The sequence below is a fragment of the Artemia franciscana genome, chromosome 20, assembly GCF_032884065.1.
Source record: "Artemia franciscana chromosome 20, ASM3288406v1, whole genome shotgun sequence".
NCBI lineage: Eukaryota > Metazoa > Arthropoda > Branchiopoda > Anostraca > Artemiidae > Artemia > Artemia franciscana.
The window spans coordinates 23635003-23659073 of NC_088882.1; the positions used below are offsets into that span (position 1 = coordinate 23635003).

Genomic DNA, 24071 nt, shown 5'->3' on the forward strand with positions numbered 1-24071 from the left:
GGGCCGATTTTCTAGCATTATTTAAAAGAAAATGAGAAAATAACAAAAAAAAGTTTTTTCAGGTAGATGTAAAGAGCAGCATTAGAACCTAAAATGAACATAAACTATTACGTATATAAGGAGGTTCGTCTCCTCCATAATACCTCACTCTTTACGCTAAAGTATTTTTAGTAATTTCAACTATTTATTCTATGGCCTTTATGATTCAGGGGTCATTCTTAAAGGATTGGGACCAAATTGGAGCTTTAGTTTAAAGAGCGAGGTATTGACGAAGGGGAGAATCCCCTCATATACGTAATAAAAATGCATAAATATAGAAATTCGTTACTTAAGTTAATTCGTAGGGTACGTTTGTTTATTATTAACAAAAACGTTCGTAAAAAAAAATCTAGTTACATTTTTAAGCAGCCAAAAATTGGAGGGCAACTAGGCCTCCTCGCCAGTCCCTTCTTTTTTATCAAGATCGTCCGATCAAAACTATGAGAAAGCCATTTAGCCAAAAACAAAATAATATTTAAATTTCGTTTTAATTATGCATGTGCGGTGAGCCAAAACCAAAACATGCATTAATTAAAAAACGTTCAGAAGTTAAATAAAAAAGAACAAGTTTTTTAAACTGCAAGTAAGGAGCGACATTAAAACTTAAAACGAACAGAAATTATTCCGTATATAAAAGGGTTGACCCCTCCTCAACGCCTCGCTGTTTACGCTAATGTTTTTTATTGTTTTAAAAAGTAGAGCCGAGAGAAAAAGTCAAACTTTGCAAGGGCTATCCTAAAAGTCAAATAAAAAAAATTAAGTTCAAGGTTCGTATTTCAATGTAAGTTTCTCTTTTATATTTTACTTTGTGCTGTGCTGAGTACGGCCCATAGACATGTGGCCAAAATATTCCTTTAAAGTTTGGATTTCCAGTGTCTTAAGAAAAAAATCCCTATTATTTCTACTTGTAATTCCTTGTTCATAGCATGTTTCTATCAAAGACATTTCCATATTTTCTTCTATTGCGTTCCAAATTTTAACCTGAGATGATATGATGGCTGTTGATGGGTTAGGAATTCAATACCTGCTGAATCAATCCATGAAAACAATGGAGATGAATATATTGTTTACGTTATACCAGGCACCATTAGGGGGGGGGCAATGTCATGGCGGCGACCATTACATTTAGAAATAGCGTTGATCAGGGCATAATACTATTTTGTTATTATTGTGTTCCTTTCAGAAAAGCACCTAAACCACGTTGATTCCCCTCCAGAAATTCCAGCACAAGTAAATACGATACCGTTGTAAACAACTTTTACTACTCATGGTTTCACATTATATAACAAGAGCTAAGAGCTCATATGGCACTTGCGACGAGGCCGCAAGAGCCAAGAACCAAGAGCTCATATGGCATGAGCTCTAGCAAAATTCTAAGAATCAATAGATTGATTTAAAAGGAAAATCAGAGGCTTAATGCCGCTCAGGATTGAAAATAAGAGCTCTGAGACACAAGGTCCTTCTAAATATCAAAATTCATTAAGATCCGATCATCCACTCGTAAGCTAAAAATACCTCAGTTTTTCGAATTTTTCCTCTCCCTTCCGCCCCCAGATGGTCGAATCGGGGGAAAAGACTTTATCGAGTCAATTTGTGCAGGTCCCTGACACACCTACCAATTTTCATCGTCCTAGGACGTCCAGCAGCACCAAACTCGAAAAAGCACTGGATCTCCCCTAACTCCCCCAAAGAGAGCGGATCCAGTCCGGTTACGTCAATCACGTATCTACGACATTTACTTATTCTACCCACCTACTTTCTTCCCGATCTCTCCACTCTAAGCGCTTTCCAAGATTTCCGGTTCCCTCCAGCTCCCCCCCAATGTCACCAGATCTGGTCAGGATTTAAAATAAGAGCTCTGAGACATGAGTCCCTTCTTCCAAATTTCGTTAAGATCCGGTCACCCTTTCCTAAGTTAAAAAACCTCAATTTTTCTAATTTATCCGAATTAACACCCCCAACTCCCCCAAATTGACCGAATCCGTTCCAATTATTTCAATCACGTATCTAGAACTTGTGCTTATTCTTCTCTTCAAGTTTTATCCCGATCTCTCCACTCTAAGCGTTTTCCGAAATTTCCGGTTCCCAAGATTTTTGTTTCCCCCCTCTAACCCCCATGTCCCCGGATCCAATTCTAATTGAAAAAAAAAGCATTTGAGACATACAATCTTTCTATATATCAAGTTTCATTAAGATTCGATAACCCATTCATAAGATAAAGATACTTCAATTTTCACGTTTCAAGATTTCCGGTTTCCCCCTCAAACCCCCCCCCCAAATATCACCGGATCTTCTAAATATAAAATAAGAGCTCTGAAGCGCAAGATCCTTCTAAATAAAAATTTTCATTAAGAACATCTTTTCTCTCTTGCAAAACTACCGCAAACTCACCGTTATGGAGTTATTCCGGGCCAAATATCCTGTATTTACACATAGGCTATAGAATTGCAATCATTTCCGTTTTTGTTGATCGGATATTTGAAATCGCGAATCTGTAATAGTTTAGAAACAAATTTGGGTATATATTTGCACATCGGGGGGGGGGGGGGGGTAAAGCAGAGCATATATTAAATACGTAAACTAACCATTGCTGTATTTAATATATGCTATGCTTTACCCCCCCCCCCTAATGTGCAAATATATAATAACTCCATAACGGTGAGTTTACGGTAATTTTGCAAGAGAGAAAAGATGTTCAAAAAGTCAAAATGCATCTATTAACAATAGTTTTATGACCCTAAACAATTGTTCAGGTAAAAGGAACATTGACCAAATTTTGAGCCATATCAATGTTTTTTTTTTCTTCAAAATTTAGGAAATGTATTTGCATATCCTTAAAACCTTATAAAATGGAATTGAGCTAAGTTATGAAGCTGAAAATAATTTTGTTGTACTTCAATTAAGCAGATGATCTATTTTGCAAGGTTTCACTTTTATAACACACATATTTTTTAAGGTCATCAAAGGTCAGGGCCCTCTAGAGGGAGAAGGAGTGGAGGTAATTGCTTCAAAATACCTCCCGGGACATGCTTTAGTCTGTAGATTCATCCCTGAAAGTTTCATTTTCCTAACCTAAACCCTTTCTGAGATAGCAAGAAGTCAATTAACTAGAATTTTACTATATTTGTCTCTAAAGTATTATATTTTCTTCATACTTGGGTATACTTCATTGGGATTAACTTCACGTTGCTTCTCGAGTATGTGCCATTATGTACGCAAGTACCTACATCCCATATTGTAGTCACTTTCGCCAAGCTCAATTTTCATACATTGAACTTTCTTTCGTATTCCTATGGTGATTATTTTCTATTGAATGTTTCAATTGCCCCTGGTTATTATCTCACAAAATCATGGTTTTTATAAAATATTCAACAACTTACAATAGCTAACATTAAACTCATAATGTCTTACCTCTAGTTTGGAATAAAAAGTCACTGTCATTATATTCGAAGTAATCTTGAGTGAGCATGTTTTTCGAATTCCAGATTTCCCCCTTTAGAAATCAAATGTGAATGCCCAATTTTTGAGTAGGAAGCGGGTTCACTTTCCAAACTTCCTCAAAAATGATCCCGATCTACAAACCTCCCGTTAGAACCTCCACCAACTTCACCAAACACGCAGAAACTACTGAAAAATGTTCCAAAATAGCTTTCCAAATTGCAAAACTGCCCTACTTACAGCAGTAGCTACATCCTTAGATAGGTCAATTCCCACAAATTCTTATTTCTTCACTTTCTTGTTTTCTCTGCTACTAAAATTCGCGACGTGGCAAAATCAGAACAAAACTGTTACACTGGACCTCACAATGAAACCGTCTCATTTGAAACTAAGATTATATTTCTAGATCTCAACACATCCGTCTTTTCCAATCAACTGGCATTATCTATCCTTCCAATTTCGCAAAGCAAACCGTTGCGTGACGCATATTTTGCAACTTAGCAAGTATCAAAATTAAGTAACAAACTAGGGGGCATTTTACGAATGTTTTTATTAAAGATGCAACGAGGTGTCATGCTGAACAGGTTTCTTCATTTAAGTTTCCAAAACCTAGCTAAAGGGGACGGAAACAATACTTAAACAAGGTCGGATCTAGGGGAGGGGCTAGAGGAGTCAAGCGCCTTGAGCACTAAAACAAGTTCAAATTGTAATATTTTTGGGCAAAAATTTTTATATTTCTAAAATGTAGTATTGTATAGTACATAGTAATTCATTGCTTCGAAACTAAATTTTTTTTTTTTGGTGCACCGAAACAGAAAAAAAACATAGGCTACTATATTTTAGGGAATATGATAATACAGGTATTTATATCTTAGAAAATTCCTTAGAGATTTATTTTTTTTAAACCACTAAAACATTCAATCTCACATCTCACAATCTCACATCTCACAATCTCACATTCCTCATAATTTTGCACGATCATGCCTTTGGGGGAGATCAACCTGAATCATAAAGGCTGCAGAATAAATAATTGAAATTGCTAAGAATACTTCAGCGCAAAGACCAAGGTATTTAGGAGGAGATGAAATCCCCATATGCGTAATAGTCTGTTTGTTTTTAGTTTTGATGCTGATCCTTACTTTCAGTTGAAAAAACTTTTTCATATTTATTTTTTCATTATTTTTTTATAAAAATAATATTAGAAAATCTTGCGCCCCCCTTCATGGAAGTTCTCTTCTCCCATGACAAATTCCTCCAAGGGAAGATTCTCCCACGTAGCCCCCTCCCCTCAACCGCCCACCCGAACCGAAAATTTCCCTGAAAAGGTCTACAAACTTCCAAATAACCATTACTGTATGTAAAGACAAAGTTATTAAGTTTTTCGACTATGCTGAACAAAACGGCTATCCCGAAATTTTGATCCGTTGACTTCGGGAAAAAATAAGCGTGGGAGGGGGCCAAGGTGCCCTCCAATTTTTGGTCACTTAAAAAGGGCACTAAAACTTTTAATTTCCGTTAGAACGAACCCTCTTGCAACATTCTAGGACCACTTGGTCGATATGATCACCCCTGGGAAAAAAAACAAACAAACAAATAAACACGCATCCGTGATCGGTCTTCTGGCAAAAAATACTAAGTTCCACATTTTTGTAGATAGGAACTTGAAACTTCTGCAACAATGTTCTCTGATACGCTGAACTCGATGGTGTGATTTTCGTTAGGATCCTATGACTTTTAGGAGATGTTTCTCCCTATTTTCCAAAATAAGGCAAATTTTCTCAGGCTCTTAACTTTTAATTAGTAAGACTAAATTTGATGGAACTTACAGATTGAAAATCAGCATAAAAATCCGATTCTTTTGATGTATCTATTAGTATCAAAACTCCGTCCTTTAGAGTTTCGTTTACTATTAAGCCGGGTCGCTCCTTACTACAGTTCGTTACCACGAACTGTTGGATCAACACTAATGTGTTGACTTATTACGAAACAGACTAATGATTCCTTATCAGGATTTTTTTTCTAATTTCCATCGGTTATTATTATAGATCTGCAGAAGACGGATCACGGAAAAACCAGTAGCGGCTACACAGAACAATTAGCTGACTAAAGAAAGTGGTAACAAAAAAAAGGACAAAACGAAATTGCTAGAACCAAATTAATAATCAAACTGGCCAACTTTATATTTTAATTAAATAAAAGAGCAAGTTATTTCAACAAAAAGTAAGGATTAACATTAAAACTTGAATCAAACAGAAATTATTCCGAATATGAAAGGGGATGCCCATCCTCAATACTCGACTCTTGGCGCTTAAGTTTTTAAGTAAGCCTACTTTAAAAAAAAATCTTCTTCTTGTTGAACATCCCTTGTTTTTTACAAGTGGTTCTTAAAGAATTGGGACAAACTTTAGCATACAGAGCGGGATATTGAGGAAGGGGAAGCATCTTTCACATACGGAATAATTTCAGTTTGTTTTAAGCTATGAAGTTCCTCCTTACTTTCATTTGAACAAACTTTCTTTTATTTAATTTCTTGTCGTTTTTCAATTACTACCAGAAAATCCCCCCTTCCTTCTTCATGAAAATTTCCCCTCCCCCGCAAAAAATCATCAGTGGAAAGTTCTTTCCACGTAGACTACTCACTCCTTCACCGGGAAATTACCTTCAGACAATTCATCCTCGCAGCAAATTCCCCCCTGAAAATTTCTTGTGGACAAATGTGAGAAATTCTCCTTAGCATGCTTTCACATGAAAAGAGAATGGTCATTTATTTTATCTCCGTCCCCCTCAAAAAATCACCTGTGGGAAGTTCCTCCGACGTAGAATCCTCACCCACTCTCCTACCGGGAAATTACCCACGGACAATTGACCATCGTAACAAATTCCCCCCTGAAAATTTCTTGTGGACAAATGTGAGAAATTCTCCTTAGCATGCTTTCACATGAAAAGAGAATGGTCATTTATTTTATCTCCGTCCCCCTCAAAAAATCACCTGTGGGAAGTTCCTCCGACGTAGAATCCTCACCCACTCTCCTACCGGGAAATTACCCACGGACAATTCGACCCTCGTAACAAATTCTCCTCTGGAAGTTTCTTGTGGACAAATGTGAAAAATTTTCCTTGTCATACTTTCACATGAAAAAAATGGTCATTTATTTTATTTTTGATCGTTTTTTTCAAGTCATGCTAGAAATCCTCCCTACATGGAACATTTTTCCCGCAAATCCCCCCACCCCCAATGGACAGTTTCTCCTGTGAGAGATTTTCCCATGGAAAATTTCTCCTGGTGATAATTTACTCATGGAATGATCCCTAGCCAACCCCCCTTCCATAGCAAAATCCCAAAGATACTTCCAACCACGCTAAAAACTTCGCCCGGAACACCTCTACGTGCAAAATTATGTCATCAATGAGAAAGTAAGATAAATAAGACGAATTTTTGCATATAAATTAAAGGGAATCCCACTTTGTAAAATTCCTTGGAAAGCTCACCCTCGAGAACTTCCCCCCAACAATAAATTCTACCCGTGGAAAACATATGTAAAATTCCCAATAACAAACAGGCTACTGATTGTAAACCATGGGCGAATTTGACAACTTGCAGCCATTTCCCAGGAGCCCATGGGAAGCGGCTATTGTCACCAAAGGCACATTTATTGGACCTTTCAAATATACTAAACAAAATGACCATCTCAGCCAAATTTTCATAAGACCAATTTTAGGTGGAAAGGGCGTGGGAGGGAGACTAGCTGCCCTTGGATCTTTCTGATGACTTAAAAAGGGCATTAGAACTTCTAATTCTCCTCCAAAAAAAAACAAAAAAAATCCGTGATCTTTCTACTGGTATTTTTTTTTTATAAAATTCCAAATTTTAGCAGACGGGAGCTTGAACCTTCTATGGTAGGTTCTCTGACGTGCTGAGTCTGATGGTGCGGATTTTCAATGGGATTCCTTGAGGTTTAGAGAATGTCTTCCCCTTTTTAGAAATTTTCTCGAGCTCATAGCTTTTGAATGGTATCTTTTGTTATCAAATTCTGTTTTTAGGGTTCCGGATACTATTGGGCCGCGTCACTCCTTACTTAACAGTTCACTACCACTAACTGTTAAATAAATAAGCGGAGAGAAAATAACGATTGTGGTTCACGACATGCGGGGATTTTTCTTTGTGAACAAGCACCACGATAAAACATATTCTTAAGTAGCATCTATAAAACTAGTTTCACAAAATGAAAATGATCGGAGCTATTGTACTTAACTAAGAATAGATTTCAATATTTTGACTATTGCGATCATAACGTAACTACGCAGTTGGTTGCGATTCAAATTTCCGGATGAAAATAAATGAAATGAAGGATATATTTTGAGAAGGTTAAGGTTTAGCTTGTACCTTACTGAGATTTTCAGTATATATTATCCGGGTTTTCATGGACATGTATTTTACCAAATTTTCATTGATATTTCTCTTGTAATCATGCCTTTTCTTTCGTGTCCATGAATTCACTATATCAATCCACAATAAGTGTCAATGCCGCGAAAGCAAAAAAAAAATTATGGAACTTCGAAATTTAAAAGAGTAGCAAAAAAAGCTGTTTATTTTGATAATTAAAATTATGCAACAGAAAAAAAGCGAAAAAAATATTTATTTTGATACTTAAAACTATGCAACAGAAAACAAATGTCGCAAATACGCTCTGAGACAGGGTACTCTTTAAAAGAGAATAAAAAGAGTATCAAGAAATAGACCGAAGCAAATGACAATCACTTTCAACAATGAATAAAACAAAAAGAAAAAAAAGATATATTGGCAAAGACCTCAACTAAGCTGTCCTCAATGCTCAAATATCAATCACGTCATTACTATTCTTAAATATTAAATTTTCAGGAAGTACTAGTAGGCCGTCACGTGGACTTAAAATTTCGACCTTGGGAGGGGTCAGAGGTTAATCAAAAGACACTATGTGTAACTAAATCATCAGAATGCAATATCTGTAACATCTCCAGAACGCCTTAAGGTATAGAGTTAAAAACTTAAAAATAGGTAAGAGCAGAAAATGAGAAGGGGGTCTTCATGTTTAGTCTTGGGGCAGGAGAGGGGTTAAATATATTTGTCGCCAGTAAAACAAAACGTTTTAGCAGTATAAGCTGCTAGAGGATTTCTATTCACAACCAAGAGAATCTATTCACGGCCAAGTAGTTAGGTAAATCAAAGAGACGATGTATTTCCAGGTTATCAAAATAGCGTATCTGCAATATTCAGGTAACTGCTCCGTAGATCAATTATTTTTCTGAACCGTGAGGGTTTTAAATTTTAACTTGAGGGAGGGTTCAGAGAAGGACTAAATATATTAAGTCTCAAAACTGCCTTAAAGTTTTGGCCCTGTAAACCCCTTTTAGGACTACACACTGAAGTAGCAATGTAAATAAAAATAAACTGTACTTATAAATGTAAACAAAATACGGTATCTGCAACATCTCAAGAACGGCTTGGGAGATCGACCAGAAACTTCAAAAGGTTGTTGTGAGGTCAAAGATTTTGTGGACCTTTCAGCGGACTTAACTTTTGTATAGGGCTTTTAATTCTAAATTTTGAGACTAAAAACAGTTTTTATTTAATCCATCTATGCATTAGTCCACTAAAAGCCTCTATGGCAACTAAAATCTATTCGAATTAGTTATGTAAATCAAAACACTATGAGTTACCAGGTGATCAAAGCAGCGTATCTACAATATCCTGGGAAGACATTTCGGGTAAATTTGGATGCTTTGGGGGTATTGGGGGGGGGACGCAAGCAGAAACTGAATCTTAACTTAGAAAGAGTAGGCAAAGGGGGCAGCCCAAAGATATAGTCTCTAGTCGCTTCAAAAATTTCTGTTCTAATCTTCTTGGACTAAAGGCTATGTCTAGTAAAGTAGCGATTTAAACTTAAACAAACCATATGTCTCAGGTTTTCCAAATAACGTATGTGCATGGTCTCGGGATCAGCTTGGGAGCGCAGGAGGACCTCGGACTTTAAATGGGATGGGCCATAGGTAATTTGAAAGAAACCACGTATCCGGGCTATCAAAATGCCCTTCCGAAGTTTATACAATCATTTTTTCCACCTGGGTATGAGTAAAAGTGTGAGAGCAAATGTGAGTGTGATCCCCCCTGTGTGTGTGAAAGTTCCTCCGACCACCCCTTAAATAAAAATCTTATATTTCCCCTGGCAAACCTTACAATTCTCACTCCCAGGCTCTTGAGGCTATGTCCACCCCGGAACCATTGCTATGTGCTCTCTGGACTATTTGGAACCAAATGCCTATCAAAGTTTCAATCGGAGGCATTTGGGGGAAAGAGGGCATGGAAGGAGGCTTGTTGCTTTCCAGTCACTTTTGACTCTTAAAAAGAGCGCTAGAATTTCTAATTTCCGATCAAATGAGCTTCCTACAAAGTTTAACCCTCACCCTCCATAAAAACTTTATATAACCGCGAAACATAACTTACAACACTTGCCCCCAGGTTCTAAGCGGTTTTGTCGCCTCCGCAGTTATTGCTGTCTGTTCTTAGGACTATTTTGACAAAAACGACTATCTCAAAATTTCGAACGGATGCATTTGGGGAAAAGGGGGCGTAGAGGACTACTTGCTCTTCGATCACTTTTGATTTAAATGGCATTAGATCTTTTAATTTGCAATTGAATGAGTCCGTTTCGAATTTTACACGGCTACCCCTTCCGTTTGAAGTGCCTCTAGAAAAGAAAATAATAACGCTCTGACCAACTCATAATGAGATGTATCTGAATTTTGGTTCTAGGTGTTACCCCCCACCCAAAAAAATACTCTCAGGAGAACGCCCTGCATGAAATGTATCTCCCACGGAAAGTACCCCCCCCCCTCACGCGAGATATTGGGTTTTCCAAATTTGAGATTTTTATCTGAGTTGTATTTTGTTTTTTAGTTTCGTTGAGAAATCCAAAGGAAAGGGATAAAGAGGAATTTGCACGCCATTAGTATGTCAAAAACTTGGAAAAAAAGCAAAATCAATTTTTGTTGAAAAGACTTCCATATTAACTACTACAATTTTTGGCAGTAGCGGCCGTCAAAAAAAAAATGGAAGAAAAAATATGGGTGGAAAATCATCAAAATTAAGCTAAAAACAAATGCCCAAAAAAAGTTTAAGAAGGTTTAAGAAAAGTTTAAGAAAGGTATCTCCTTTGAAAGCACAGTTGACTTTGGGAACCATCAAGTTCTTATTGTTTAGGTTTTCACAGACAAAAGCGTTGTCAAATTCTAAGAGTTAGTTTTTATGGCACTTGCCCATTGGCCAATCGCAATTTCTGTCCATCTGTCGGTCGGTCCTGGTTTTGATAGTTCGGGCACTTCTAGATAAGCTAGGACAATGAAAGTTGGCAGGCGTATCAGGGACTCGGCCAGATTAAATTTAAAATAGTTACTTCCCCGATTCGGCCATCTGGGAGGGAGTGGATGGAGGGCTAATTCGGAAAAATTACAAAAAATATTTAGAAAATGTCTCCTTGAAAGCCTGCATAGCGCAGTGGGTATGGTGTTCGTATTCTAGTTTAAGGTCGTGGGTTCGATTCCTGACAGATACAATATTTATATTTTTTTTCCTTGCTCTGCCATTTTTAGTATTAATTTTTAGTTTAATTTCAAAACCTTTTTAAAATATCTGGCCTTGACTAACACTTCTACCAAAAATATCAGATCTGATCACGTTTTATGGTGACTAAATCTGGAATTTGCTATAGCATGAGCCATCAAGCTTAGGAGGAGCAAAATAAAGGGATGGATTCAAAGCGATCAAAAATTATAAAAAAAGCTATTCTGCTTCAGAGGCAGAAATCCCGCGCAGTGGCGCTTATCATGGTAGTCTCTAAAAAAACATCACCGCGATAACCTTGCAAAGTGTTGGCTCTTCCGACCTCGTCACAAGTGCCAAATGAGCTCTCGGTTCTTGTTCTTTGGGTGTGCGTCTCTCTCTTTCTCTCTCTCTCTCTCTCTCTCTCTCTCTCTCTCTCTCTCTCTCTCTCTCTCTCTCTCTTGCTTTTTTTGGTTAAATGGCTTTCTTAAAGCTTTGATAGGACGATCTTGAGGAAAAAGGGACGGATGAGGGGGCCTAGTTGCCCTCCAATTTTTTTTTTTAAAGAGTCCACTGACTTTTGATTTTATTTACGAATGTTTCATTAGTAATGAATAAACGGAACTTATAAACTATCTTATGAAACTAACTTCTATATTCGTATATTTTTTTTAAGTATATGAGGGGGTTTGCCCCCTCGTCAATGCCTTGCTCTTTGCACTAAAGTTCGAATTTTTCTCCAATTCTTTAATAATGACCCCTGAAACACAAAAGCCGTTTAATAAGAATAAACAGCTCTTGAAATTACCAAAAATACTTTAGCGTAAACAGCGAAGTATTGAGGAGGAGACAAACCCCTCATATATGTAATAATTTCTGTTCGTTTTAAGTTTTAATATTGCTCCTTACTTTCGGTTGAAAAAACTTGTTTTTTTATCTAATTTCTCACTGTTGCTTTAGATAATGCTGCAAAATCTAGCACCTCCTTCATGGAAATTCTTTTCCTCCATGATAGATTCCCCCATGGTAGGATCCTCTCACGTAACCCCCGACCCCCCCTCACCACCAGAAAAAATACCCCTGAAAACCTCATTATACTTCGTCAATAACCAATGATATATGTAAACATTGGGCAAAGTTCATAACCTGCAGCCCTTCCCCCAGGGACTCTGGGGGATTAAGTCGTCCTCAAAGACAAATTTATTTGGTTTTCGACTATGTTCAACAAAATGGCTATCTAAAAATTTTGATCCGGTGACTTTGGAAAAAAATGAGCGCGGGGAGGAGGGGGTGCCCTCCAATTTTTGGGCCACTTAATAGGACAGTATAGCTTTTAATTTCCGTTAGAATGAGCCCTCTTACGACATTCTAGGACTACTGGGTCGATACAATCACCCCTGGGGAAAAAAAAACACGCATCCATGATCTTTCTTCTGGTGAAAAATGCAGAATTCCACATTTTGCAGATAAGGGCTTGAAACCTCTACAGTTAGGTTCTCTGATACGCAGAATGTGATAATGTAATTTTTAATAGGTTTCTATGACTTTTAGGGGGTTTTCCCTTTTTTGAAAATAAGGCTAATTTTCTCAGGCTCGTAACTTTTGATGGGTAAGACTAAACTTGATGATACTTATATATTTAAAATCAGCAAAAATTACAATTCTTTTGATGCATATATTGGTATCAAAATCTTGTTTTTAGAGTTTCGGTTACTGTTGAGCCGGGCCGCTCCTTACTGCAGCTCGTTACCACGAACTGTTTGACTAATTAGTTGTACAGATACTTCTTAGTGCAATATAGGGAGCAATTCTTCTCCAGATTATACTGTAAGAAGGCACAGTATGAAAAGTAGTTAGAAGTTTCTCCAGACATAACACATTTCATAGCGTGCAATCTGGGAAGTTCCCAGACTGTCAGAGTTAATAGTTTTAATTGCTATTTGGTTGGTTTTCCATCGATCGGATCAAAACTTAAGTATGACAGGTTTCTGACTTCCTCATAAGTTCGTCGCAAAACATTTGTCATAGCGCGTGCGCGAAGTCGGGGCCATAAACATTGGTTAGCTTGTGTAGTTTCAGATTTGTTTCAAAAATATTTAATGGAAAGTATAGGAGTTTCCACTTCTGTTCGTATATATGTTTATATTGTGGCAAGAAGGAAACTAACATTGTGTTAACCAATGAAATAAAAGCAGCCGATAAAATGTCAAGAAAGGATTTAAAATCAATTCCCACACCCCCCAAAAATAGTAAAAAATTAGCTAGTGACACCTCAGGTGGCATCCATGACATTTCAAACTATTCCCCGAGGACCCAAAATCTTAATTAAAGTTTTAATAAATTTCACATCTTCTTTCTGGTAGCAATTTTTCCGAGTTTTAAGTGAATTTGGAGATAAAAAGAAAAAATAGATTTCATTTCATGCCTCTTTTTTCTTGTCTTTTCGGTGAACAAAGGTCTTAAATTTCAAATTCGTATTTTCACTCCAACTTAGAGCCTGCTTCTTTTGGGCTACAGGACTTACTAAAGTGGTTTCAAACATTCAAACCGACCTCTAAAGTATTATATTTTCATCGTGTTTTATTTCATTAGTATTAACCAAACTGCGCTTCTCGACAGAACTTGAGTGTGGTGACAATAAGACACAAGTACCAAAATTAGTATCCAGGAGGGGAACTGGGGTAGATTTGGGTATATAGAGGCATCTCCGTTAGTCGGTCTGACTGGAAAACATCGCTTTCAATGGAGGATTCAAGTAAAATTAGACCTAGGAGCTCGGCTGGATTTTGGTGTATGGAAGCACCTCCGTTAGAACATTGAATTTAATGCATCATTTTCAATGGAAATTTTCAGTAACGCTAGATCTATTGTCAAAATCAAGCATACTGAAATTTAAATAATCTATACATCCAATCCAAGCGATTAAGGGATGGATAACAAAAAAAGGCGTATTGAACTGTATGTGGTTACTTTGCTAGATTCAAATGCTATTTTGATTAATGAAGCTTGTCTGTCTAGAATCCTTCAATTAAGTGAGCTTGGGGATAGCGATGAGAACCTTCTCACAGGGCCCCTGAGTTTTAGGCACAAAGAGAGGCCTGCTACTGCTAATTTCAGTCACCGTCTCTCGGAGTGAGTGAGAGTAATGGCGGACACCTTGACAGTACAAAGGAAGCCTCTTCGACAAAGGAAAAAAAGTGGTAGTCAACCCACCCAAAATACTATGCCCGAGGGCACCAATACCACAGTAGATATTGGTGCTATATTATTTTTTTCTGTTTTGGGGGGTAAAGAGACAATAGGCCTTTGTAACTTGAACCTCTACTTAGTTTTGTGAATCAACCCATAGATAACAAGAATTGTTATCATAATGATGATAACAAAATCTAAATCAGAAATAAGAAAAGATATAATTGTTTGTTCCTTATTCTTTTAATAGTCTGACTTAAATTTTTAGACTTGTAACATGGTTTCTGAGCCGTACATGTTAGCATAATTGCACATTATAAATCTAAAGAGTTGAGAGATTCCCGATCCATAGGGGAGGTCTAAATGAACCGCCCAGGTAAAATTCACAACCTTTCTCTGTTTTCATCTGTTTCTCGTTTCAGGAAGACGATCCCCTCAACAGGCAAGACCTAACTTCTCCTGTCAATATAGACTCCTGATAAAAATTCGAAGAAAAATTAAAATAAATATAATTAATTAGAAGAAGGTGTTTAAGCTCCTTCCGGCTATTTATTTTGAATTAAATTCGACAAGCCAAAATATCGCCTAATTCAATAATTAATGCCAGAAAACCAAAGCTGCAGGCGAGCTTAACCATCTTCTTCCAATTACCTCCAACAATAAGACTGTCCTAAGAAATAATCTTTTCATTTTATAAATTTCTGTTTATAAAAACGCAACTTAATAATATGAATAAATATAAATGTTAACACAGACCAAAAAGATTTAATAGAATTCAACAAAATAACTCTAAAATTACCTCGAAATACCTTTTTTTTTACACAATCCACCATAAATCTGGAACAACAGCGGAATATGGAGACTGTGTTAAAACTCTTTGTTTGGCAAAAATTAGATTCTGTAGTAGGATTAGCACCAGCCTTCTTGCCATCTCACTACTTTCAAGTCTTTTCATAATTGGGGATGAAAAACAATAAGAGCAATCTTTAAAAACCATGCCAACTCTTGCAGGGTAGTGCCTTCCATACTAGAAATACAATTGTGTAAAGGACGTGAGCCCCATAATCATTTACCAAAAGCCTCAGACCGAATTTGTACTGGCGAGAAAAAAAATCGAAAAGCCTCTATAATGAGGATGAAAATGTTAAACCATGTTAGTTAATCAAACCATTAATCAAAGAAATAAAATAAGCTTTGTAAAAATTAATGATAAATCTCTGCAAAAATGAAAAAAGATTACTCCATAAAAGTCCTACTAACTTCATTTTATACTCTAGAATAGTATATAGTGGACAACTTGAACCCCAAAGAAATGCTAGTGGTATATTTTATTATAGCCCCTTTAGTTCCAAACTAGGAGAGGAAACCGACCTCAATTAGACTCTTCAATAATGCCAACTAAAAATCCCATATAACTCTGAGTATCTGACTTCATATAACTCTGCAGCTTCGTATAACTACGATTTACAATATTAGACCCTGTGTATTTAGCAAGATCAGATATTCTTAAATACCAACGCTAGGTCACACCAAATTCTGTTTCTAAAATCTCTAATCACAGTTTCAATTTAGGTCACAGCTTGGATTCCAATACAGTTATAAAAACTTGATTCATTTTTGGGACACAGTGCACGGTTTCGATGCTAGCGGCTGGAGACAGGAAACTGGTATTGGTATCTAAGCTGTGGCTGGTACTTTATCCTTGTTGTAAGGCAAAACAAAATTGCGTTCCCTCCTATGGTGTTACCGTACGATCTAAGCGTCGGAGCGCGGGCTTGGAGGAGGTGCCAAGTTCAGAGCTCTGTACCAAAAGCTTCTCATGGGCAAGATAGGAGTTTTCATAACTGTATTGGTATTTAAGCTGTGATCTAACAAAACACACAACAGGAAAACAATCTTAATGGTTTTTAATGGTTAAGATTCAATCATTAACAACCATCAACTAAAAATTACTTGAATGGTCATAAATTGATGTAAAACACGTCTGTGTGTATAGATATAGTGAGAGGAGTACGATGGAGAGGAAACATGCCTAGGGGAAATCTGGTCCCTCTGATATAGACTGAAGATTCTTCACTGAAAAGCATCAAAAAGTTCATGATAATAGACAGCAAGTAATGAACAATTATTCACAATAGTCTATGTATGTATATATATATATATATATATATATATATGTATATATATATATATATATATATATATATATATATATATATATATATATATATATATATATATATATATATATATATATATATATATATATATATATATATTACCTTAGACCTTAGATCCTCCTGTGCCTCCAGAGGTGCCCAGGACATCAACGAGAAGCCGCCAGTCATCCCTCATGTGCGCCGCAGCAAGGACATCTTCCCACGCCGGTTGAAGGGAAGCATTTATGTTTCGCAGGTCCGTCTGATAGGTGCGCCGCAGTGTATTGCGCGGCCTGTCTCTTCTTCTTCTTCCTTCTGGTTGCCTCTGGAACGTCGCTTTCGGGATCCGGGAATCGTCCATACGAAGTACATGCCCCAAGTATTTCCACCGACGTGTCCTAATGACATCTGTCACCATGGGTTGTCCGGTCATCCGTCTCACCTTCTCATTAGAGATTTTTTGTGACTAATGGATATTTAGTATTCTCCGGAGACATGTATTCTCGAAAGCTAGAATTCGCTTTTCTTGCGTGTTATTCAGATGCCAAGTTTCGGAAGCATATAACAGGACGGGGATGACGTTGCTATTGAATAGACGAAGCTTGAGTCGGAGGGAGAAATTCTGCGACCTCCATATCGGTTTCAGTCTGTTGAATGTGCCGGAGGCCTGCCCAATGCGGCATGATGTATCATTTTCAGTTGATCCCGTATTTAACACTGTGCTCCCAAGATATTTAAATTCTAGAACCTGTTCAATGTCCTGGTTATCGCATCTCAGGTGTAAAGGTGAATCGGTTACTGCCATACTTTTTGTTTTATCAGCGTTGATTCTTAGTTCCATAAGTCGGCCTCTGTCACGAACATCTTCTAGAAATTCTTGTAGTCTTTGTTTACAGGACTCAATAAGCGTGATATCGTCGGCAAAGTCTAGATCATTAGTTTGGTGTTCTACGTTTAATTATGCTTCTGGTATGCTTCTGGTGCCAGTGTTACGGAGCAGATGGTCAATGACTAGCGCAAACAGGAAAGGTGACAAGACACAGCCTTGTTTAACACCGGAAAGGACACGAAAGTATCTTGTCCTTCCTTCTGTTGTTTTATATATATATATATATATATATATATATATATATATATATATATATATATATATATATAGGGAGCGTCGCCTAAGTAAAGAGCAATATGTCCACAATGTATTATTGATTTTTTTTTTTTCTTTTGGACCCGGGAACTTTGTATCAAAGAAGTTGTCGTAAAAACTTTAAAAAGAGTTCATTTGATTAGAAATTGGAAGGGCTTGTGCCCTTTTTAATAATCGAAAGTGATTAGGGGGCAACTAACACCCCTTCCACGCCCACCATTTCCCCAAATACAACCAATAAAAATTTCATTTTCATTAGTAGAAAGTGGCTGGAGAGCAACTAATTCCCCTTCCCCGCCCAACATTTCCCCAAACACATACAATAAAAATTTTGAGATAGCCATAGAAATATTGAGATGGCAATTTTTTGTCGAAGAAACTTCGAACACAGCTCACTTGATTGGAAATTGAAAGAGCCGGCGTCCTTTTTAACTGTCGAAAGTGATTGGAGGGTAACTAACCCCCCTCCCACGCCCACCATTTCCCCAAACACATCCAACAAAAAATTTGAGATACCCATTTGATTCAACGTAATTAAAAGTTCTGGAAATTATGTCTTTAAGAATGACATTCCCCTCAGCCCTCAGGGAAAGGGTTGTTCGTGTTTTCCCGAAATGCATCTGATTTTAATTTTGATATGGCCATTTGCTGTCATACAAACTCGAAAACAGCTAATTCGATTGGAAATTGAAAGGGGCAGCTTTCTTTTTAAAAGTCAAAACGGGTTGGAGGGCAACTGATCACCCTACCATACCCACCATTTTCCCAATTACATCCAATAAAAAATTTTAGATAGCCATTATGCTGAACGTAATTGAGAGGTCCAGAAATTACGTCTTTGAGGATGGCACCCCCCCACGGCCCTCAGGGCAATAGTTAAGTTATCCCCTAGGGGTATATAAGGTATATATAGAAAGGGTGATCGTATACACTTTGGAGGGGGCTCTTTGGATTCGTAATCAGAATTTCTAGTTTCCCTTGGAAATTAAAAGGGCCAGTGTCGTTTTTATTAGTAGAAAGTGATTGGATGGCAACTAATTCCCAAAACTCACCCACCATTTCCCCAACCACATCCAATAAAAATTTTGTGATAGCCATTTGGCTCAACGTAGTTGGAATATCCAGAAATTGTGCCTTTGAAGATGACCCCCCCCCCCCATGAAAGCCACATCCAATAAAATTTTCAGATAGCCATTGTGTTCAACGTAATTGAGAGGTCCAGAAAATTTTCTTTGAGGATGGCATCCCCCCTCACAGCCTTCAGGAGAAGAGTTGCAAGTTATACACTGGGGACATATAAGTTTCTAGTTTCCCTTGGAAATTAAAAGGGCCAGTGTCCTTTTTATTAGTAGAAAGTGATTGGAGCGCAACTAATTCCCGAACCTCGCCCACCATTTCCCCAAACACATCCAATAAAAATTTTGAAATAGCCATTTGGTTCTACGTAGTTGGAAAATCCAGAAATTACGTCTTTGACGATGAGACCCCCCCCCCCCACAGCCCTCAGAGCAAGGGTTATAAGTTATATATGCCATGGGGGGCATATATAGAAAGGGTGATCATAAAAACTCCGGTATGGGCTCATTGGATTGTAAATCAAGATGTTCTAGTGCCCTTTTTAACATTATCCAACAGAGGTTGGATACCCCCCCCCCACATAGACCTCGTATTTTTCTGAAATGCATCTGATAAAAATTGGAAATTCGATTGGAAATTTAAAGGACTAGTGCCCTTTTTAATAGTCGAAAGTGAATGGAGGGCAGCTAACCCCACTCCCATAACCAAAATTTTTTCAAACCTATCCAATCCAAACTTTTACATAGCCACTTTGTTCAACGTAATTGAAAGGTCCGGAAATTCTGTCTTTAAGGATGAAAACCCACCAGAACCCTCAGGATAAGGTTTGTAAGTTATGCCCCGAGGGCATATGAGGTATATACCGAAAGGACGATACTATATACTCCCAGGGGTGCCCTTTATAAGATTCAAATTGCCCCACGCCTCTAAGATGCATCTGATAGAAATTTTGAGATGGCCATTTGTTGTCGAAGAAACTACGAACACAGCTTACTAGATTGGAAATTGAAAGAACCAGCGCCATTTTTAATAGTAGAAAGTGATTGGTAACTAAGCCCCCTCTCACGCCCACCATTTCCCAAAACACACCCAATAAAAGTTTTGAGATACACATTTGGTTCAACGTAATTGAAAAGGTAATAATTGAAATTCGTAATCGTAATTGTAAGGGTAAGGGTTGTAAGTTATGCCCCGATGGCATATAGGGTACATATCGAAAAAACGATAGCACAAACTTCAAGGGGGGATCTCATGGGATTGGTAATCAGAAGTTCTAGTGCTCTTTTTAAGATTCAGAGTGATCAGAGAGTAGATATCCCGACACACCTCGTGTTTTCTCGAAATGCATCAGATTTTAATATTGATATGGCCATTTGTTGTCATACAAACTTCGAAAATAGCTCATTTGATTGGAAAATGAAAGGGGCAGCTCCCTTTTTAAAAATCAAAAGGGGTTGGAGGGCAACTAATAACCCTACCATACCCACCATTTTCCCAACCACATCCAACAAAATTTTTTAGATAGCCATTTGTTCAACGTAATTGAGAGGTCCAAAAATTATTTCTTTGAGGATGGCACCCCCCCCCCCCACTCCATATATGAAAGGAGCTTTTCCTTCTCAACGCCCCGCTCTTTACGCTAAAGTTTTTACTGTTTTAAAACGTAGAGTTAAGAGAAAGAGTCAAACTTTAGCGCAAAGAGCGGGGTGTTGAGAAGGAAAAGCCCCTTTCATATACGGAGTAATTTCTGTTCGTTTTAAGTTTTAATGTCGCTCCTTACTTTCACTTAAAAAACTTGTTTTTTTTATTTAATATTAGTAGAAAATGATTGCAGGGCAACAAGCCAACACCCCCCCCCCCACCAAACACATTTAATCAGAGATTAGAAGTTCTGGAAATTATATCTTTGACAACCCCCATACCTTTTCAAGACCAGAACATAATTTGCACTTTACTGTAAAAATGGCAGTGAATTTTGAATAAATAAAATGATATATACTCCTTAAAGTTTTAAATAATTTTTAGAAAGTTAAAAAGTTAAATTTTTTTAACGTATTTTGTTTATTTAGACCAAACAATATAACTGAGTCAAGCTCAAAACGAGCAAAAACTAACATGAGTAGAGCTGACAACTCTGATGCCTTCTCAAGACCAAAACATAATTTGCACTTTTATGAAAACAAAATACATTTTAAATGTATTCACTTTGTTGTTACTTGTTTTAGATGTTTTTACAAGATATATGAGGTGGGAAGTCCTCCCCCTTGCACTCCAATTACAGCAGGAGTGCATGGTGTCCTTTTTAAGAGTAACAATAGACTGAAGGGCAAGCAGTCCCTTTCTCAAGCACAATCGTTTTCCAAACGCATCCAGTCAAAATTTTGAGATAGCCATTTTGTTCAGGATAGTAGAGGGTCAAGTAACTATGTGTTTAGAGATATTAGGCATCTCAACCCCCCCCCCCAAATTGTGCAATTGGCCATTATGCTTTGAAACTAAATGTTGCTTTTATAGGCTAAATAAATCAAACGGCACTGTGTTAAATGATTGCCAATAAGACACTTCAGCAATATATCGAGAATGACTGGAGATATTAAGCAGAAACTTTTGGGGATACTACTAGTACTACTTCTGCTTTTAAAATTTTAACATATCAAAAGAGCGCAAGTGTATCTAAGTTGTCAAAGAGCATAGATAGAATCTTTTGGGATTGTAATTAAGTTTTATTTTTCAGATCAACTTCAGAAGCTATAAAATTAAGCGAAAAAATACTGTTTGACATGATTAAAAATTGTTGAAAAAGTTTGTCCAGCATACAAATAGCAACCCATACTACTGATTCTTATAGAAATAAACTGAAAAGATATCCAATATTTTTTTTTAAGTGTAAATTGTGTTCTGGTCTTGAGAAAGCATAGGGGTTATCAGCCCTACTCATGTTAGTTTTTGCTCGTTTTGAGTTTGACTCGGCCATCTATTGTAATTTCTTTTCGTTTTAAGTTTTATTTATTTATTATTAGTGATTTTTAGTAATTTTACGCCTGGAAGATTATTTGACTTTATTTTTTCTCAGTGTTGGCTTAATGGAGCTCCTTACTTTCCTTTGAAAAACTTATCTTGAGGATAATGGAAAAAGCAAATGGAATTGATAAAGCGCCTTGACAATAAAATTCATTACCATGAAATAATTCAGGTTTAAGTTTATTAGCATAAACACCTTGACAGAAGTTAGGCAAAACCATCAAATTCAGAATACCTCAAGATTCTGTAGCAGAGGTTTTAATCCCTACCTCAAAAATACGAAATATCGTATTCTTCTGGAAAGATAGTCAAAGAAGGGTTTGTATTTGTTTGTTTTCCGCAAGGGGCAACTGCTTTGAATCAGTGATTTTAGATTATTAACAGAGGGCTCAATCAACTGGAAACTAAAAATTCTAGCGGTCTTTTTAATCAATAAAATAGATACTGGAACAGCGGAGTGACAATTTCTGTTAATTTGTGCCACCATCACCCTCCGAGTTACTTCCAAATGATAATAAGGATTCTAAAACTTGGATTTCATGTTGGTTATAACTTAAATTGAATATTCAAATCAAACTTTAAACGAAAAAAATCATGAGAAATCAACAAGAGTTTGGCTACTGCGCCCTTTCCCCTCCCCTAACTTTAAAAGTCTAAAGCCTACTGGGTCATTCGCTTTTTATTGAAATTTATATGAACAGTCATTGGGAAGAACTAGTAAAATTAAAATAATTTTATACATACCAATATATATATATATATATATATATATATATATATATATATATATATATATATATATATATATATATATATAATGATATTAATTGCTGAAAGCTCAACAATCCAAGATTTTAAGTACAAAAGAAATTTGTAATATATTTCGTTTTCAGTAAAGCACAAATGAAGCAGTAGGCTTTACAATTTTACAGTTAGGAAGGAGGGAAGGAGGCTAGCCAAACTCTTGTTTGTAATGATTTCTGCTCGTTTTAAGTTTAATCTGAATATTCAAGTTAAGTTTTACTCGTAAATTCTACAAGTTAATATTTATTTATTCATTTATATTAGTACCTTTTGTGTGTTTATTGTCTATGATTATTTTCAACATAAAAGTTTCAAATTTCAACATCCTCTTCAATATTCCCTGAAAGTAATCACAAATAGATGTAGTAGCAGATACAAACAGTTACAGTCAAAGTTGAAAGAAGTCACAGTCTTAGTCACAACCAATCTCATTTGCAGATGAAATAGTAGTTGTAGCAGTAGTGGCCCTGAAAGTTTCAAATTAATACCATTATCCATTCTTAAGATGTTGCGTTTTTGATAATTTAGATGCATTCGATTACTCTTGATTTATTGATCAGCATTTCGCGAAGTTTTGTTATTAGACGTTGTGCTATTTCAAATAATATAGATTTTTTACATCTTTATCGGTGTTAAGGGGAGCATCTAAAAGTGCAACAAGGAAAAGACTGCCCTTTGCTCCTTTTTCAACATCCCTCTCAACATACCTGTATAGTTTCAACTTAATATCTATAGTGATCACTTAGATATTGCTGCTGTGACCTTTTCCTCCTTTTGTTGTGAACCCTCCTATATATAGCATTCTTTGATTTTGCTTCACATCCCCTCAACATCTTCTAAAAGGTTTACTTCAGTATTCGTAGCCTTTTTGGAGGCCTCTTTTCCCAACAACTAACACTGTATATAAAATATTGGCAACTTAAATAACTTACAACATTTGCCTCAGGGGCTTTGGGGGCTAAGTAATCCCCTGAGGTATAGTTATTTGACATTTTGACTGTTTGGACAGGATTGCTATCCCAAAATCTCAATAAGATACCTTAGGAGGGAAGGCAGCTAAAAGGGAATGGGAGGGGGACGGGTTGCCCTCCAGCCACTTTTCAACACTCTCCTCAACATGCCCTGAGAGTTTAAACTTAGTAGCCACAGCTGTTCTTGATAAACTGCAGATAAACTTTTTTGATAAACAGAATGTACATAATAACTTTAGATTTCGTTTAACATGCTCCTCAGCATTCCCTTAAGTTTTGCTTTAATACCCTTTGCCTCTTTGGACACAAATTGAATCAAATCTCCCCCCTTTTCCTAACAGTAAATCTTATATATAAAAAAGGGAAAATTGCATAATTTATAATCCTTACCCTGGGGGTTGTGGGGGGCATTGCATCCCAAGAGGCATAGTTACTAAACCTTTTGATTGATTTGAAAAAAAAAACATTTTACTCAAAATTTTGAACACTGATGAGGGATGGGAGCATAAAAAAAGGACAAGGGAGCTGGTTGCCCTCCAATAACTCTTCAAAATCCTCCTCAATATGCCCTGGATTTTTCAACTTTATACCCTCAGCTGTTCCTTAGATGTTTATGATAAATCCTTTTGACAATCAGCACACACACAGTGTAT

At 36.8% G+C, this 24071-nt stretch overlaps 1 protein-coding gene across 4 annotated transcripts in view; it reads right to left on the reverse strand.

Moving 5' to 3' along the window:
• Positions 1 to 24071, reverse strand: part of LOC136039929 (WD repeat and SOCS box-containing protein 1-like) — a 115921-nt gene that overhangs the window by 54688 nt on the left and 37162 nt on the right. Inside the window, exon 2 of one of the 4 annotated variants that reach the window (XM_065723921.1) lies at positions 15042 to 15269. The exons of 2 other annotated variants lie outside the window; for them this stretch is intronic. In XM_065723921.1, coding sequence (XP_065579993.1) covers positions 15042 to 15075 — 34 coding nt within the window. In that variant the 5' untranslated portion in view covers positions 15076 to 15269. Of the gene's footprint in view, positions 1 to 3450; positions 4099 to 15041; positions 15270 to 24071 lie in introns of those variants that run through there. One more of the 4 variants, XM_065723920.1, reaches the window with a different exon arrangement.